Below are 18,654 nucleotides of genomic sequence, written 5' to 3' on the forward strand. Positions count from 1 at the left end.
CTTCTCCTCCACCCAAGGCAGTCCATCTTTAATTGTGCACACATGTCTATTTTTCTGGAACCATTCATCGCTTTCCAAAGCTTTCCAGAATTCTATTCCAGTTTGGCCATCCACCTTCGGCTTCCTTTTTTCTTGTGCCCTGGTGGTGACTGGAACTGCCAGTTGTTGTTCAGGCACAAGTGGTTTAAAGACAGTAGTCCTTGTGCTGTTATATTGGGGCAAGTGGGATAATGCGTCTGCCAGGAAATTTTTTCCCCCCGGTAAGTGTTTGAGCGTAAAGTTGAATCGGTGGAAATGTTGGGACCAGCGGGCTTGCTTAGGAGTGAGTTTCCTGGGTGTTTTTAGTGCTTCCAAATTTTTGTGATCTGTCCAGACTTGGAAAGGTATTTTACTTCCTTCTAAAAATTGGCGCCATGTCATTAATGCTACTCTTAAAGAGAAAGCTTCCTTTTCCCATATAGGCCAATGTTGTTCTGGTTCCGTGAGTTTTGTGGACATATATTTATTTATTTTTATTTATTTATTAAATTTATATACCGCCCTTCTCCCGTAGGACTCAGGGCGGTTCACAAGGTTTTTAAAAACAGATACAACAATTACAAAACTTAAAATCAATTAAAAAGAATTATATAAACCTTGCAATAAAACCCCAGTTAAAAACAGTTAAAATCCCAATTAATATGCTCAGACCAGGCCAGAGAGCTCAAACAGCCAGGTCTTCAGGTCCCGGCGGAATGAACGAAGGTCAGGGGCAGTCCTAAGCTCTACAGGCAGCTGATTCCAAAGGGCAGGCGCACCCACAGAGAAGGCCCTCCCCCTGGGTTTTGTGTGCTGGCAATCTTTTACCAGTGGTACCCTGAGAAGACCCTCCCTGTGGGAGCGCACAGGACGAAGGGAGCTTGTTGCCGGCAGCAGGTGTTCCCTCAGTTATCCCGGACCCAAGCCATTTAGGGCATCACCAGCACCTTGAATCTCACCTGGAGGGCAACCGGAAGCCAATGCAGTTTGCGGAGCAGAGGTGTTACATGGGAGTATTGGGAAACCCCCATCACAACCCGCGCGGCTGCATTCTGCACCAGCTGAAGCCTCTGGGTGGTCCCCAAGGGCAGCCGCATGTAGAGAGCGTTGCAGTAGTCCAATCAGGAGGTCACGAGCGCATGAGTGACTGTGCGCAGGGCATCTCGGTCTAGGTAGGGCCGCAACTGGCGCACCAGGCGAACCTGGGCAAAGGCCCCCCTGGTCACGGCTCCTATATGGTCTTCAAAACTGAGCCGTGAGTCCAGGAGGATGCCCAAGTTGCAAGGCCTATCGATGGGGGGGTAACACCTCACCCCCCATCATTAAAGGTAGAATAGACTGGTCAGTCCGAGATGCCAGTATGCACAGCCACTCAGTCTTGGCAGGATTGAGATGAAGCCTGTTTCTCCCCATCCAGACCCGAACCGCCTCCAGGCAACGGGACATCACGGTGAGGGCATCACTGGGTTGGTTCGGGGTGGAAAGAAAAAGTTGGGTATCATCAGCGTACTGATGATACTCCACCCCGAAACCACGAATGATCTCGCCCAGCGGCTTCATATAGATGTTGAACAGGAGGGGAGAGAGAACCGACCCCTGAGGGACTCCACAAATGAGAGGCCTCGGGGCAGACCTCTGCCCTCCCATCAACACCAATTGCGAATGGCCCAGGAGATAGGAGGAGAAGCACTGCAAAACAGTGCCTCCGACTCCCAACCCCCTGAGACGCCGCAATAGGATACCATGGTCGATGGTATCAAAAGCCGCTGAGATGTCTAATAGAACTAGGACAGAGGAGCAACCCCTGTCCCGAGCCCGCCAGAGATCATTCACCAGTGCAACCAATGCCGTCTCCATGCTTTACCCGGGCCTGAAACCCGATTGGTACGGGTCCAGATAATCAGTTTCCTCCAGGAACAGAGGAAGCTGATGCGCCACCACACTCTCCACAACCTTCGCCAAAAAGCGAAGGTTGGAGACAGGACGATAGTTGTTTAAAATTGCTGGGTCCAGGGCAGGCTTCTTGAGAAGGGGCTTCACCACCGCCTCCCTCAAAGCAGCGGGGAAGACACCCTCACTCAAAGAGGCAGATATTACTGCCTGGAACAAGCTTCGTGTCTCCTCCCGAGCCACATAAATCAGCCAAGAGGGACACAGGTCCAATAAACAGGTGGTGGAACTCAGCCTCCCCATAATCCTGTCCACATCATCAGGGGAAACAGGATCAAACTCAGTCCAGATAACATGCTCAAGACCGTCCGATTCCTCCACATCCGACTCTGCCCAGTTAGAGTCCAAACCGGCCTGGATCTGAGTGATTTTGTCCATCAGATGATGACTAAACTCCTCGGCCTGCCCCTGCAAGGGCTCCTCTCTCACCTCCTGATTAAGGAGGGAGCGAGTCACCCTAAACAGGGTGGCCGGGTGATTATCTGTGGACGTGATGAGGGCAGCGAAGTAATTAGCCCTCACCATCCTCATCGCAGCAAGATAAGACCTTATAAAGTTTCTTAGCTGCAATCGGTCAGATTCAGAACGGCTGGACCTCCAACCCCGTCTCCAACGCTTCATCTCCCGGAGCTCCACAGAAAACCATGGAGCCCAACGGGATCTGCGCCGGGTCAGAGGTCGCAAGGGTACAACACAGTTGAGTGCCTCAGTGGCCGCCTTTTCCCAGGCATCAATCAAGGCATCAACTGGGCTGTGAGTGAGGGAGATGGGTATAGACCCAAGCGCCATCTGGAACCGTTCAGGGTCCATTAGGTGCCTGGGGTGGAACCATCTGGTTGGTTCCGCAGCCCAGCGGTGGGGGGTGGCATAACGGAAGGCCAGCCGCAGGAGATGATGGTCAGACCATGACAGGGGAACAACGACCGGTGAACCCCCTCCCAAATCATCCAACCACTGTCCAGACAGGAACACCAAGTCGAGAGTGTGACCCCCCCACATGAGTTGGGCCTTGAATTACCTGGGTCAGGTCCACTATAAGCCTGGGGAACTCCACCGCCAACCCTGAGAGGGTGTCGAACAGCTCAGGCAGAGCTGTTGCCACACAACTGGGCACCAGGTATGTGAGCAACAAGCCCATCTGAACCCGAGGGCCACATCTCAGGAGGAGGGATTCACTCCCACCAATCTGGACAATGGTGGTCTCCCGCTGACATAAAGTTTCCCTAATAACCACCGCCACCCCACCACCCCTACCCTGAGCCCGTGGCTGGTGTAGCACACAGAAACCTGGGCGCATAACTCGATCAGAGAGACCCCTCCCTCCGAGCCCAACCAGGTTTCCGTAATGCATGCCAGATCTGCACGTTCCTCCTCGATCAAGTCACAAACAAGGGGAGCCTTATTAACAACAGATCTGGCATTAAGGTAAACCAGCCTGAGCTTAGGGACCTGATCACCCTCATCCCCGGGCAAAAGGGTGCTAACCAGAGGGTCGGAGCATGTCACCGCTCGAAGACAGCGGGGGCGCGATCCCAGATCTCAATACAGCCCTCCATGCACACACCTGCTGCCATTGCCTATATGCACAAGGTTGCAACGCCCCCCCATCATTCTCCTGTAATAATACAGCTCCCACTGCTACATTGCTTGCATCTGCCTGTATTACAAAAGGTTTGTCTGGGTCTGAGTGTTTAAGTACCGGTTCAGTGGAAAAAAGTCTCTTAAGCCTTTCAAATGCTGCTTGACATTCCATTGTCCATTTTAAAGGCTGGCTGGGTTTCACGGGGGACCCCTCCTTCATTCTCAGCAGGTTTGTGAGGGGCATAGCTATTTGCCCAAATGAAGGGATGAATTGCTGGTAGAAATTTGCAAATCCCAGGAAGCGTTGCAGTTGCTTTCGTGTGCAGGGGGGTGCCCATTCTAATACTGCCCTGACTTTCTCAGGGTCCATTTCTATGCCCTCCAGAGATATTTGATATCCCAGATAGTCAATTCTTTCCTGGTGGAATTCACACTTCGATAATTTAGCATAAAGGTGGGCAGCCCGCAATTTTTCCAGAACTGCTCTGACTAGCTTGATATGTTCCTCTTTGGTTTCAGTGAAGATAAGAATGTTGTCCAGGTAAACCAGGACCCCCTTATATAGGTGATCTCTTAGCACGTCATTAATTAATTGCATGAACACTGCGGGAGCCCCTTGCAGTCCAAATGGCAGTACTTTGAACTGGTAGCAACCCAATGGGCAGTTGAATGCAGTCTACCATTCATCCCCTTTCTTTATTCTGATGCGGTAATATGCTTCCCTCAGGTCTAGTTTAGTAAAAATCCGTCCTTTTGACAGGTGGGATAGCATATCCTTCATTAGGGGTAGGGGGTACAGATTGCATTCACTAATTGTGTTCAGATTTCTATAATATATACAACATCGATAAGAACCATCCTTCTTCTCCCTGAGCAGAACTGGGGTGGCCACCTTGGGTCTGGCAGGCTCAATGAAGCCTCTTTCTAAGTTTTTCTTTATGAATCTTTCCATTTCTGCCATTTCCCTTGGGCTCATGGCATACATCCTGGGTTTTGGGAGTTTTGCCCCAGGTTTGAATTCTATAGCACAGTCTATGGGGCGGTGGGGGGGGGAGTTCATCTGCCCGTTCCTCACTGAAAACCTCAGCCAGGTCTCTGTACTCTTCCGGTATCTCTGGGAACTTCTTCTCTTCCCCCACTGCTGCTGTCTCCTCCCTCCAGGCGGGGGGGGGGATGCTTGGGGAGTCTAAGTTCTTCTGCCCCCCCTTTGGGAAGTTGAGTTCTGCTGTCCTCCAGTTTATCCCGGGGTTCCATTTCTTCAGCCACTCCAGTCCTAACATAATTGGGCATTCCATGCCAGGGGCCACTGTAAACATTATGTCCTCCTCATGAGACCCCAGGGATAGGTGGATTGGTAAAGTGGCTAAGGTAGCTGGTCCCCCCCCCTGCTATTGACCCATCTAATTGACTAAAAGAGATTAGTTGTTTTAGCCTCCTCACTGGGATGTTCCATCTCTCCACCAGCGTTGGGCTGATAAGGCAGCGGATGCAACCAGAGTCTATCAGAGCTTCTATTGTGGCTGCTTCAGTCATAGGGGGAGCTAATATAGTCACTGTCTTAAGTTTGGGTGGAAGTGGTCCATTTACCAATGGTTCTCCCTCTGAGCTGTCTTCCGAGGTGTCAACCATCCCTGCAGTGTAGGCCGGATTCCACTCCCAGTTCTTGACAGGAGTTGTGGACTCTATATCCTCTGTCCCCTTCATGGAGGGTTCTTTTGTGTTGCCTTGGGGCTTTCCCAGCTTCTTGGAAGATGATGCCTCTGGTTTTCATGGAGGGCCCTTTGAGCTGCATTCTGCAGCGCGGTGGCCCTCTCTCCCGCAGTTGAAACATCCTGTTGATTTTTTGGCTGTGGCTGGTGGTTTTTCCCCCTCACGTGGTTGCTCGGTTGGTGGGCGGCTCCATGGTATCCCTCTGCGGTGTCTCTTCAGTAGGTCTATTTCCACTTCCTCCGCCAGGATATACCAGTCGTCGAGATGTTGTGGGTCTCCTCGAGGTAGGCAAGCATCGTACAGGTCATAGTTTAGACCATCTTTGAAATGGCTAAGGAGGATGTCTTCGGGCCAGTTCAGCTTGCTGGCGATGGCTCGGAATTCTTGGGTATATTCGGTCACCGCCCGCCTGCCTTGCCTCACTGTTTTGATTCTCTCCAGAGCCTTTCGGTTAGCTAAAGGATCCTCGAATCGTTGCCTCAAAGATGACATGAATCGGTTGAAATCATTGAGTTCTGGGGCGCTTGAGTCATGCAGGTTTACCACCCAGTCAGCAGCCGCTCTGTCCAGGGTGGATTGCACAATTCAAATGTGGGTTTTGTCACTGGGGATATCTCGTCCATATTCTTCCATATAGCTGAGGACTTGGGTCAGGAAAAATCCCAATCGTGATGGCTCCCCCTTGAATTTTGCTTCCAGGGGTGGGAATCTTTGTCTGGAGTGTTGTCTGCGCCACGGACGGTATTGCTCCTCATCCTGATCCCCGTCTGTGGTTCTGGGGAGGGTGGGTACTGCTGAGGTAGTGATTCCTGTTCCATTGGATGGCCCCAGGGTTTCAGGTGCTGGATCCCCTCTGTTACCTCTCCCGCTGTGGCCTCAAGTGCTGCCTCTGCTGTGGTACTCAGCTTTTTGCTCTCGTGAGCTAATGGTTGCTTTCATCAGGTCAATCACTCTTTCTAGCATCCGCTCCTCTTCACTGGCATGCAGGGAGCTCTCCATCTCTTGCCTCCATTCCGGTTGGTGGTGGCTCTGCCTCGGGGCCACTTCCCCCAATGCCTTTTCCCACTTGCTTTTTCTTTCAATGCCCATCGACCACCAGGGCTTTCGGTCGTGCTGCTCCACCATTTCTTCTCCGGGGAAATATGATGCTTCAGCTCCCCATCATTCTTGGGATTTCAGTTGGGGGGAAGACTCCCTCTCTGTGGGGCTTCCCTCCTCTCTTGCTTCATCGCCAGACATTGTATTTGTTGAAAAGTCCCCCGGTAAGGATTTCCTTCCAGGTTGACCCTTATAGCAGATCCTGTCTACTGTCAGGACCCACCCCAATTCACATCTTAGGAAATAAGGACTCTTGGAGCCGAGTTGTCCAAAAGGAAAAAAATTACTAAGGATAAGATTGGTTGTGGAGATATGAGACAGGATCTGGTCTTGAGTCACATTTCAAATCTATATAAGCATTCCTGGTTCAACCCACTCCCCTCAAAACTCCATTTGGTTAGGATCCCATCAATTTGGTTGTCAGGTCCTTCCGTGGGAAGAAAGGAACTTCATGCATTCCTTTGTTGATTGCCTTCTTCCTACAGCCCCAACAGACAGATCACTTCCCCACCTTTGTTCCCCCAGATCAAAGGTTCTTTAAAAGCAGCTACAGATAGACTGAATAAACAATCCCCCCCTCCTTCTACCAGTATGGCAGAATCCCGGTAGGCACAATATTTAAACCATACATTTATGAATGTGATATCAATGGATTCTGACAAATATTCCACAGCCACGGCTCACCTTCCTACATCTTACAAAACCAAAATTTGTATTTGTCATAGATTGGCTGCTACTAGTTTGGCTGACTTCCTCATCTACAAGCTGAACCATTAACTGGGAGCTATGTACTTCTATTAAAGAATATGGAGGAGAGAAATTATAACTCTCTTTATTCAGTAATTTGTTACCTGAGCACATCCCCAGAGGGTGTATGTATTTAACCCTCTTACATGCTAAATTTTGTCTTTCCCTTTCCTTCCCTTCCCCCCTCATCATAAATTTAATTTAGTCAATTTCCCTTCATTTTTGTCTCACCCTCTGTCTGGAATACACTACATTTAAGCGAGAGCCAGTTTTTGTAGTGGTTAAAGCATCAGGCTAAAAAAAAAGGAAGACCATGAATTCTAGTCCTGCCTTAAGTACAAAGCCAACTGGGTGACTTGGGCTAGTAGTCTCTGCAAGAAAACTGCAAGAATCATACCCAATTGAACAGAATAGGAAAAAAAACCACATTTCAGTACTTTCTATACACTCAGATTAAAAACAAAACCTATTTACCCGGACAATTTCTCATAGCAAACCTGCATCTGTACATCAGACCCATCACAGTGAGAACCATCAAATGATGGAGGAGGATTATTGCACAGCCTTATTCTGTTCTGAGTACCTTTACCACATGTCTCACTGCAAGATCCCCATGATAACCAGGTACTCAAGGCACCATTAACTAGAAACATACAAAGTTAGCCCAAGAAGAAACTTTAAAAATAGAAAAGGAAAATAAAAATTGGAATGGACCGTAGTGGCATATTTAGAAGGCCATTTGCACAATGGGTATTTTTTGTCTTCTGCTTCTCTCCAGAAGCCTATTGGGGGATTCCAAGAATTTAGGAACATATTAGAAGAAGAAAACTGCCTAAAAGTAAACAAGGACATTTTGAGCTAGCATTCCTATTATTGCTCATACAATTTAAGAGTGAATCAAAGGTCTCAGTAAGATGGGAAAGAGAAGATGATATGGCAGACATGTGGGGTTGTTTTATGATCAGAAACTTTGAATCCAACCATTTCACTTTTGGTTTTCTAAGAGGAAGCTTTTAATTTTATGAATGTATTAACTGCATACAACACTTTTCGGAACAGAAGTGCTCATGGCAGTTTACAGTCTAGTATCTGATAAATTTAAATTAAGAAGAGCAATGCAAAAATGAATCTCAAAAGAGATTACGGAAACATTGTAGTAAGTAAAATCTTCTTAAAACCTTCTTAATTTTCCATCTCCTTAAAACCAATTCCAGTGTTTACTTTGGATACAACAAGTAGGTAAGTTTTACAAATGATTCATTGAGGGGAAAGAAGTCACAGCTCAGGAAGAAAAGGGAAATTATGTCAAGCATACCACTAAATCATTTCTTACCTGGGCAGGGCCTTATGTTGCACACAGTTGACTCCACTGCATTGCCTTCACACGGTCTTCCTCCATGTTGAGCTGAAGGGTTGCTGCAACTTCTGGTTCTGGTTTTGTTGCCTTGCCCACAGGATTTAGAGCATTCTTCCCAAGACCCCCATTCTGACCAGCTTCCATCCACTAAACAGCATCCACAATTTATTTGCAGTTACTCATATGCACTGAAATGATCAATAACTTCCTAATTACAATAATAAAAAATTCAGTGGTCTGGTGGCTTAGATTAAATAACAATATTGGCCATTACTCAGCATTTCTTAGTATGTCCTCTTGACCAAACCAAAGAAACTAAACATAGTTGTGGTTGCTAAGTTTGTGAATTTGGAAGAAAGTTCCATGGACACAAGTGTAATTTCAATTTAAAAAACCTCAGCATCAAGAGTTAATGCTAGGAAATAACATAATGTGTCAATTAATCATCAGTAGTGAAACAAATAGTTGTACTGAATCACCATATAAGTATCTCCTGAGCATTTATGGTATCAGTTTAGATTTATAAGATAACTAATGTGTATAAACAAGAGATGAGTATTTACCTGGACACAACTTGCTCTGACAGTTGCGTAGTTCATAATCGGGCTCCATACAGCTTTGTCCACCATTAGCAGGAAAAGGATTGTTGCATAGACGAATCCTTTTTTGGACACCTTGGCCACATATTACACTACATGGTTGCCAGTCAAGCCATTGAGAAAATCCACCATGCACTACAATGGAACAAATTGCATTAATTTAGTCAATACTCCTTTTAGAGCCTAGATGTGCATGCTATAGACTGCTGTCTTAAAAAAAATCAAAAGGTTTGACCTGCCATTAGTCTACAACAATTTTGTTGTGAATTATGACAACTGAATATTGAATAAAGACTTGGCTGGAAGTGATTCAGAAAAATTAGTAATTGTTCTTGGTTTTTCTTTTTTGGGAAGAGAAATCAGAAAAAAACCTCTCCTTCTCATTATCATATCACAAACTAAAAATGGCCTGTAGGCTGGCCTCCAAACTCTGAAGGTATTTTCTGCCTACATAATTAAAGTAGTTTGAACTAATGGATGTATTAAAGTATGCCTCCTATCTTCCTTTTATGGATGTTTTGAACAGGCTGATATGATAGGAAAGAAGATCAAAATGAATACTAGGGCCTTTATATATCAACAAAAACAACAACAACAAAGTAAATAATGGCATAAGTAATTTCTTGGTATTCATTTGCTTATTATAGAACTCATTTCATAGATTCTGGCCAGTTCACAATATAACATGTTCTTCTTTACATAACTCTTTTACCATTTCAAGTGTCAAAGGATCACAATATGTCACAGAAATAATTTAAAATGTCCCCTGGAAACTGGCAGCCTCGATCACCCCTAACTTTCAAATGGCCAGAATATCTGTCTATGTGTTCCACAGTATTGGAGCAGCCATACCAAAGATCTGCCTCCAAGTCCAGGTCCTCCTTAGTTCTAGGAAAAGCACTGGAACTTAAGTATCTCCTACCCCAATGCCATCAAAGAATGGGAAGAATCATTTTGAAGGATTCAGCCCTCAATCCAACATTATCCTATTTCTCAAGCTTCTGATAATTGAGCTACACTTAGTTTTAATAAAAATTAGAGGCACTGTTCATTCTTATTCTTCATTTTTTTCTCTTACACTTTCAATAATTTGTTTCTAGAACATGCACAAGGAAGAATGGCATGTTCTTAGAAACCACACCTTGTCAATGACTGAGGGCAACCTCTGCTTCTAGCATACATGCAGATATATCAGAAAGCATCTGCCTTCCCTTACTCCCCCTGAAAGCTGAATTTAAAGAGTAATACAGAAATGTAAAATCATTTTTCCCAGGAAGCATAAATTTAGATCTCACACTGAGCTTGTCGATCGGAAGGTCGGCAGTTTGGCGGGTTGAATCCCGAGTGCCGCATAACAGAGTGAGCGCCTGTTACTCGTCCCAGCTTCTGCCAACCTAGCAGTTTGAAAGCATGTAAAAATGCAAGTAGAAAAATAGGGACCACTACGGTGGGAAGGTAACAGTGTTTCGTGCGCCTTTGGTGTCTAGTCATGTCAGCCACATGAACACAGAGACGTCCTCAGACAAGCGCTAGCTCTTTGGCTTTGAAACAGAGATGAGCACCGGCCCCTAGAGTCGGAAACGACTAGCACGTGTGTGCGGGGGAAACTTTACCTTTTTTATTAATGTTCCAATTAATATTATTTCTAAAAGCATAGCAACAGTTCTCTCTTCTGACAGGAGTATGCCTCAGTAGACAATTTTACTAAATGAGAGATATAAATATAGTAATGTCTCTTTATTGCTTTTATTTTTACTTAAAAATGTAGGTTGATTAATGACAAAGAGCTTCTCATGTTAATTTGTGCCTTAACACTAACCCTGGACAATGAAGGACACTTTGACCAGGACAGAACCCATGAGGTTCCTAGCTACACATTCATATTCAGAAGTATCCTCTTTACAAGCAACTGCAATATGCAGAGAGCCATTCGATAAAACAGTCATTCGGTCTTGATTCAGAAGTGGCCAGCCTTGAAAAGCCCACTCAATAGTTGGATGAGGTTCTCCTTCTGCTTGCTTGAACGCACTGCTGTGGTTCCAGCATCAACAGTGATCTCTCCTGGTTCAGTTTTAATAACAGGTGTACCTAAGAGAAACAAAATATTCCTGGGTTGGCTGGTTTTTGTGATAAATCAGTAAGAGCAGAGGACTCCCTTTTTAAACACTTTTCCACAGTCTCTTCAATGCTATAATGCAGCATTATTTCCATTTCTCTGATTTAAATAATTCTGTAGTTTACACATTCTCATTTACTAGCCTATTTTCACTTTTTAATGGTCATTAGCAGCAGGCATTTTTGCTATTATATCAAATCTAGCCTGAGGTATAAGTAGAAGACTGTGATTGACGGGCGGGCAGTCTATAGCTGGCATCTGCAACCCTTTTATGCCTCAAAAGCCTTCAGGGATTACTTTGCAAAATTTTCAGTAGCAAATTTCTGAATGTTGGAAGCTGTTTTCTGCTTTTGTCAATGGGAAACAAATAAAATAAAGCATGACTGAAGAAAGGAAAGAAAGAAAAAACCTTAAAATGATAATGACATTTGAGAATGTCACTCAAATCCAACTGAGTGACATGATGACTTTGCCTCCTGAAAATGAAATTGGTACTAAAGAAATGCAACCCACTGTTCAAAATATTCACCTGTGCTACATAAGAAAATATTGGGCAGGGGAGGATATACACTGTCACTGTCATTCATAATTCTTGACATAACATTCAGAGATGGGTATACAGAGATGGGTATACAGACTCCTCTAGGACTGACCGGTTTGATCACCTTGCAGTCCAAGGGACTCGCAGGAATCTTCTCCAGCACCATAGTTCAAAGGCTTCAATTCTTTGGTGCTCAGCCTTTCTTATGGTCCAACGTTGCAACTGGGAAGATCATAGCCTTGACTATACTCACTTTAGTTGGCAAGGTGATTTCTCTGCTTTTTTTCCTGGGCTCCAAGATCACTGCAGATGGGGACTGTAGCCAAGAAATTAAAAGACAATTGCTCCTCAGGAGGAAAGCCATGACAAATCTAGACAGCACACTAAAAAGCAGAGACATCACCCTGTCAACAAAAGTGCGTAAAGTCAAGTCTATGGTCTTCCCAGTTGCAATGTATGGCAGTGAAAGTTGGACCATAAGAAAGGCCGAGCACCAAAGAATTGAGGCCTTTGAACTATGGTGCTGGAGAAGACTCCTGCGAGTCCCTTGGACTGCCAGGCGATCAAACCGGTCAGTCCTAGAGGAGATCAACCCTGACTGCTCTTTAGAAGGCCAGATCCTGAAGCTAAAACTCTAATACTTTGGCCACCTAATGAGAAGGAAGGACTCACTGGAGAAGAGCCTAATGCTGGGAAAGGTTGAGGGCAATAGAAGAAGGGGACGACAGAGAATGAGGTGGCTGGATGGAGTCACTGAAGCAGTAGGCGTGAGCTTAAATGGAATCCAGAAGATGGTAGAGAACAGGAAGGCCTGGAGGAACATTGTCCATAGGGTTGCGATGGGTCAGACACAACTTCACAGCTAACAACAACAACTAGATTTGCCTTGGCTTTCCTCCCCAGGAGCAAGCATCTTTTAATTTCTTGGCTACAGTCTCTTTCTGCGGTGATCTTGGAGACCAGGAAAATAAAATCTGTCACTACCTCCATTTCTTCCCCATCTATTTGTCAGGAATTGAGAGGGCCGGATGCCATGATCTTGGTTTTCTTAATGTTAAGTTTCAACCCAAGTTTTGCACTCTCCTTCTTCACCCGCAACAAGAGGCTCTTTAGTTCCTCTTCACTTTCTGCCATTAGAGTGGTATCATCTGCATATCTTAGGTTGTTGATATTTCTCCCGGCAATCTTAATTCCAACTTTTGATTCATCTAGCCCTGCCTTTCTCATGATGTGCTCTGCATATAAGTTAAATAGGTAGAGTGACAGTATACAGCCTAGCCAAACTCCTTTCCCAATTTTGAACCAATCAGTGGTTCCGTGTCCAGTTCTCACTGTTGCTTCTTGACACACATATAGGTTTCTCAAGAGAGAAATAAGATGGTCTGGTACTCCCATCTCTTTAAGAACTTGCCAGTTTGTTGTGATCCACACAATCAAATGCTTTAGCATAGTCAATGAAGCAAAAGTAGATGTTTTTTCTGGAACTCACTAGCTTTCTAAATGATCCAGCTTATGTTGGCAATTTGATCTCTAGCTCCTCTGCCTCTTCGAAATCCTGCCTGTACTTCTGGTAGTTCTCGATCCACATACTGCTGGAGTCTAGCTTGTAGGATTTTAAGCATAACTTTACTAGCATGTGAAATGAGTGCAATGGTGCGATAGTTTGAACATTCTTTGGCACTGCCTTTCTTTGGAATTGGAATGTAAACTGATCTTTTCCAATCCTGTGGCCACTATTGAGTTTTCCAAATTTGCTGGCAAATTGAGTGTAGCAATTTTACTGCATTGTCTTTTAAGATTTGAATAGCTCAGCTGGAATACTGCCACCTCCACTAGCTTTGTTGTTACTCAGCTTTCCTAAGGCCCACTTCACTTCACATTCTAGGATGTCTGGCTCAAGGTCACTGACCACCTCATCGTGGTTATCAGGGACGTTAAGCTCATTCTTGTATAGTTCTGTGTAATTTTGCCACCTCTTCTTAATCTTTTCTGCCTCTGTTAGGTCCCTGCCATTTTGGTCCTTTATCATGCCCATTTTTGCATTAAACATTCCCTTCATCTCTCCAATTTTCTTGAAAAGATCTCTGGTCCTCCCTATTCTATTGTTTTCTTCTATTTCTTTGCACTGTTCATTTAAGAAAGCATTCTTATCTCTTCTAGCTATTCTTTGGAATTCTGCATTCAATTGGGTGTATCTTTCTTTTTTTCCCCTTCCCTTTGGCTTCCCCCCTTTCCTCAGCTATTTGCAAAGCTTCCTCAGACAGCCATTTTGCTTTCTTGCATTGCTACCTCTTGTACAATGTTGTGAACCTCCATCCATAGTTCTTCAGGTACTCTGTCTATCAGATCTAATTCCTTAAATCTATTTGTCACCTTTACTGTATATTCGTCAGGGATATGATTTAGTTTATACCTGAGTGGCCTATTGCTTTTCCCTACTTTCTTCAGTTTAAGCCTAAAGTTTGCAACAAGAAGCTCACGGTCTGAACCACAGTCAGCTCCTGGTCTTGTTTTTACTGACTGTATAGAGCTTCTCCATCTTTGGCTGCAGAGCACATAGTCAATCTGATTTCTGGGTTAACCATCTGGTGATGTCCATGTGTAGAGCCGTCTCTTGGGTTGTTGGAAAAGAGTGTTTGCTATGACCATTGTATTCTCTTGACAAAATTCTATCAGCCTGTGCCCTGCTTTATTTTGTACTCCAAGGCCAAACCTGCCTGTTATTCCAGTTATCTTTTGGCTTCCTACTTTAGCATTCCAATCCCCCATGATGATAAGGACATCATTTTTTGGTGTTAGTTCTATAAGGTGCTGTAGGGCTTCATAGAACCGGTCAATTTCATCTTCAGCACTGGTGGTTGGGGCATAGACTTGGACTATTGTGATATTGAATGGTTTGCCTTGGATTTGAACTGAGATCATTCTGTCATTTTGGGGATTGTATCCCAGTATTGCTTTTCCTACTCTTTTATTGACTATGAAGGCTACTCCATTTCTTCTGAGGGATTCTTGCCCGCAGTAATATATGTGATGGTCATCTGAATTAAATTCATCCATTCCTGTCCATTTTAGTTTGCTGATACCTAAGATGTAGATCTTCAGTCTTGTAATCTCTTGTTTGACCACGTCCAGCTTTCCTTGATTCATGGATCTTACATTCCAGGTTCCTATGGAGAACAAATTTTTACAGCATTGGACTTTCCTTTCACCACCAGATACATCCGCAGCTGAGCATCCTTTCGGCTTTGGCCCAGTCGCTTCAGTCTTTCTGGCACTACTAGTACTAGCTCTCTGCTCTTCCCCAGTAGCATATTGGAAAACTATGTCCATAGGGTTTTCATGGCAAAGATACTGGAGTGGGTTGCCATTTCCTTCTCCAGTGGATCAAGTTTTGTCAGAACTCTCTGCTATGACCTTTCCGTCTTGGGTGGCCCTGCACGGCATAGCTCATAACTTCATTGAATTACGCAAGCCCCTTCACCACGACAAGGCAGTAATCCATGAAGGGGTTCTCCAGTAGCGTCGGGCTAATGAGGCAGAGGGTGCAGCCAGAGTCTATTAAGGCTTTCACTTTGACAGATTCGGGCATGGAGGGGGCTAATATAGTCACTGTCTTGAGGATGGGTGGAATGGATCCACTTTCGCCCTCCGAGCTATCCTCTGAGGTGTCCACCACCCCTGCGGTGTAGGCTGGAGTTCTCTCCCATTCCTTTGCAGTGGTTTGGGATTCTGCAGCCTCTACCACCTCTACATAGTTGGTTCTTTTTGTTTGGCTGGGGACTTCCCTGCTCTCCTGGCTGGTGATGGGTCTGATTTATACTGAGGAGCTTTTGAGCAGCTTTCTGCGGCGCAGTGGCTCTCTACCCACATTTGAAACAGCCCGTTGATTTCTTAGCAGTAGTCGGTGGTTTCACTGGCTCGTGTGTTTGCTCTGAAGGCAGACAGGCCCATGGTTTCCCTCAGCGGTGCCTCTTCAGTTGGTCTATCTCCGCCTCCTCTGCCAGGACATACTAATCATCGAGGCAGGCAAGCATCATGCAGGTCGTAGTTTAGCCCGTCTTTGAAATGGCTAAGGAGGATGTCTTCCAGCCAGTTCAGCTTGTTGGCGGCGGCCTGGAATTCTTCTGCCCTGCCTCACCATTTTGATTTTCTTTCTTTCTTCTTTTTTTGTATATATTTTATTGGATTTTTAACAACATAAATCATTCAGTAATTTGTAAACAGTATGTTGTCTGGGTAACATTTATAAGACAATCTTTAACAATTAATTTCTATAATTTATATTCCGTATGTTAATTTCAGTTGATTTCCCCTTTCCTCAAAGTATCCTTCTTTGCAAACATTAGATTAAAACAATTCTCATTATTTTAATAAACAACTATTAATTATATAGTTTTTCTAATATTCCTATTTGTCATTTTAGTTGCCTTATCATAAATCCTGTTACCGTGCTTATTTCAGTTTATTTGTCCCCCCAAATTCTAAATATTCTTACTAGTGACAGTTTTCTCTTCAATTAATTACATTTACATTGGTGGATTTAATTCTATTTTTTCCATATAAACCCTCTCATACTTTTCTATTTCTTAAGCAATAGATAGAAAAGTAGAAAGAGAAAAGAAAAGAGGAGAGAGACGAAAAAGAGGAGAAAAAGAAGAAAGAGAAAAAAAGACAAAAGCACTGAAATACAAAAAAATAACATACTACTTAAAATATGTATCCCTCCTAATTTAATATATATTTATTCCCTCAATTTCTTATTCTTTTTAACCATAGCTGAGAATATATTTAATCTATTTAAACTTTAAGCATTCCATTCAATAGATCTAATCATCTAATCCTTTAATTCTAATTCAAAACACATTTTTATGCTTTTCTAATCGTCACATCTAAATAACTAAAACGTTTGCTTTATTTAAATCATTTCAACTTTTTTTTTACAGAAATGAAAAAGAAAAAAACATATTGTATTAGTTAAAAAAAATCATCCCTCTAAGAGTAGTATATTCTAAAGTTTTTCCATTTCTTTAGCCATATTCAAACAAATGTTTCTTTTTAAAATATTCTCTCTGATAAGTCCCATCATCTATTTTCTTGGTTTCCATTTTAATCTTTTTTCTCTGGCCATTGCCTTTCTTAATCAGTGTATTTTGCTGCATCATTCATTTCTCTGTAAAGTATTTTTTCTCATTCTTTTTCTTATCTTCAAAGTTGCTTGGACGCATTAAAATATCTCCCACTTGAATTAAATCATGATTTTTTTATGTTATACGGTTCCATCTCTATCCTCAGAATTATGTTCAGTCATCTCTACTGTATTTTCCTGAGAAATTTCTTGGAGTGAAATTAAGTTGGAGATAAGTTGATTCATACTCTCAAAGTTGTTCTGCATTTCTTTGTAGTTTAAAATCATTGTCCTTTGAAATGGTTGCCGCTTATCATATGTTGGTCTATCTCCGCCTACTCTGCCAGGACGTACTAGTCATCAAGGTGGTGTGGGTCTCCTCAAGGTAGGCAAGCATCATACAGGTCGTAGTTTAGCCCGTCTTTGAAATGGCTAAAGAGGATGTCTTCCAGCCAGTTCAGCTTTTTGGCAATGGCCTGGAATTCTACTGCCCTGCCTCACCATTTTGATTTTCTCCCAACCTTACAATCAGCCAAAGGGTCCTCAAATTGCCTCCTCAAGGATGACATGAACTGGTTGAAGTCATTGAGTTCTGCACATTGCAGTCATGCAGGTTTACCACCCAGTCTGCAGCCGGTATGTCCAGAGTGGATTGCATGATGTGGATGCGGGCTTTGTCGCTGGGGATGTCCTGTCCGTATTCTTCCATATAACTGAGGACTTGAGTTAGGAAAAACCCCAAGTGTGGCGGCTCCCCCTTGAATTTTGCTTCCAGAGGCGTAAGTCTTTGAATGGATTGGTGCCTACGCCGCTGGCGGTATTGCCCCCATCTTGATCCCTGTCTGTGGGTCGGCGGGGGGTGGGTGCTGCTGATGTGATAGCTCCAGGTTCAGTGGATGTCCCCAGTGCTACAGGTTCCAGATCCCCCCCACTGTCTCTCCAGCTGCAGCTCCAAGAACTGGTGTGGCTGTGGGACTCAGGTTTCTCCTCCCTTAGAGAGCCAAGGGTTTTTTTCATCAGCTCAATAGCTATCTCTAGGATCCAGTCTGCATGTGGTGCATAACTCTTGTCCTCTTCGCTGACATGCAGGGAGCTCTCCATCTCTTGCTTCCATTAGAATTGATGCCCCCCCCCCCGTCTCAGGGTCACTTTCCTCGATGCCTTTTCCCACTCGCTTTTCCTTCCAACGCCCATTGACCACCATGATTTGCGGTCGTGCATCTCCACCACCTCTTCCCCAGAGGTATATGCCACTTCAGCTTCGGATAGTTGGTGGGATTTCGGTCGGGGGGAAAGTTCCCTTTCCATGGGGCTTCCCCCCTTCCCTGCCTCATCATTAGACATTGTATTTTTTGCAAAGTCCCCCAGTAAGTTTCCACCTTCCAGGTTGACTCTTAATGGAGATCCTGTCTAATGTCAGAACCCACTTCAATCCACATCTTAAGAAAGAAAGACTCTTGGAGACAAGGTTATCCAAGCAGGAACTTTTACTAAAATATAGAAGATAGAGGGTATAATAGACAGGATCTGAGAAATCCCTTCACAGATCGATATTTTTAAATGTCCCCAAGCAAGCCCCACCCCACAGTTCATTCAGTCAGTTTTGGATCAGCCAAGTTCCAGGTGGTAAGCCCCTCATGGGAAAAGGAGAACATCAGTCCATTCGTAGCAGAATATTTCCCACCCCCTCCTCACATTCCATCCAGAGAAACAAACAAGATTCCAGAGGGGTTTTTTTCCTCCCCATTTCTTAGTTGCCCATAAGATGGGAAGGAAAATGCCTCTCATTGATCTTATTGTGATGGATAGTAG

At 44.3% G+C, this 18,654-nt stretch overlaps 1 protein-coding gene across 1 annotated transcript in view; it reads right to left on the minus strand.

Annotated features, from left to right (window-relative positions):
* Positions 1-18,654, minus strand: part of HMCN1 (hemicentin 1) — a gene marked incomplete at its 3' end in the record, with an annotated part of 535,761 nt that overhangs the window by 73,173 nt on the left and 443,934 nt on the right. Inside the window, 6 exon segments of the mRNA XM_083360257.1 lie at positions 7,579-7,595; positions 7,597-7,747; positions 8,438-8,608; positions 9,025-9,195; positions 10,880-11,078; positions 11,084-11,148. Of these exon segments, the coding sequence (XP_083216383.1) occupies positions 7,579-7,595; positions 7,597-7,747; positions 8,438-8,608; positions 9,025-9,195; positions 10,880-11,078; positions 11,084-11,148 (774 nt within the window).

Source organism: Vipera ursinii (genome assembly GCF_947247035.1).
Source record: "Vipera ursinii genome assembly, chromosome: 3".
Classification (NCBI taxonomy): domain Eukaryota; kingdom Metazoa; phylum Chordata; class Lepidosauria; order Squamata; family Viperidae; genus Vipera; species Vipera ursinii.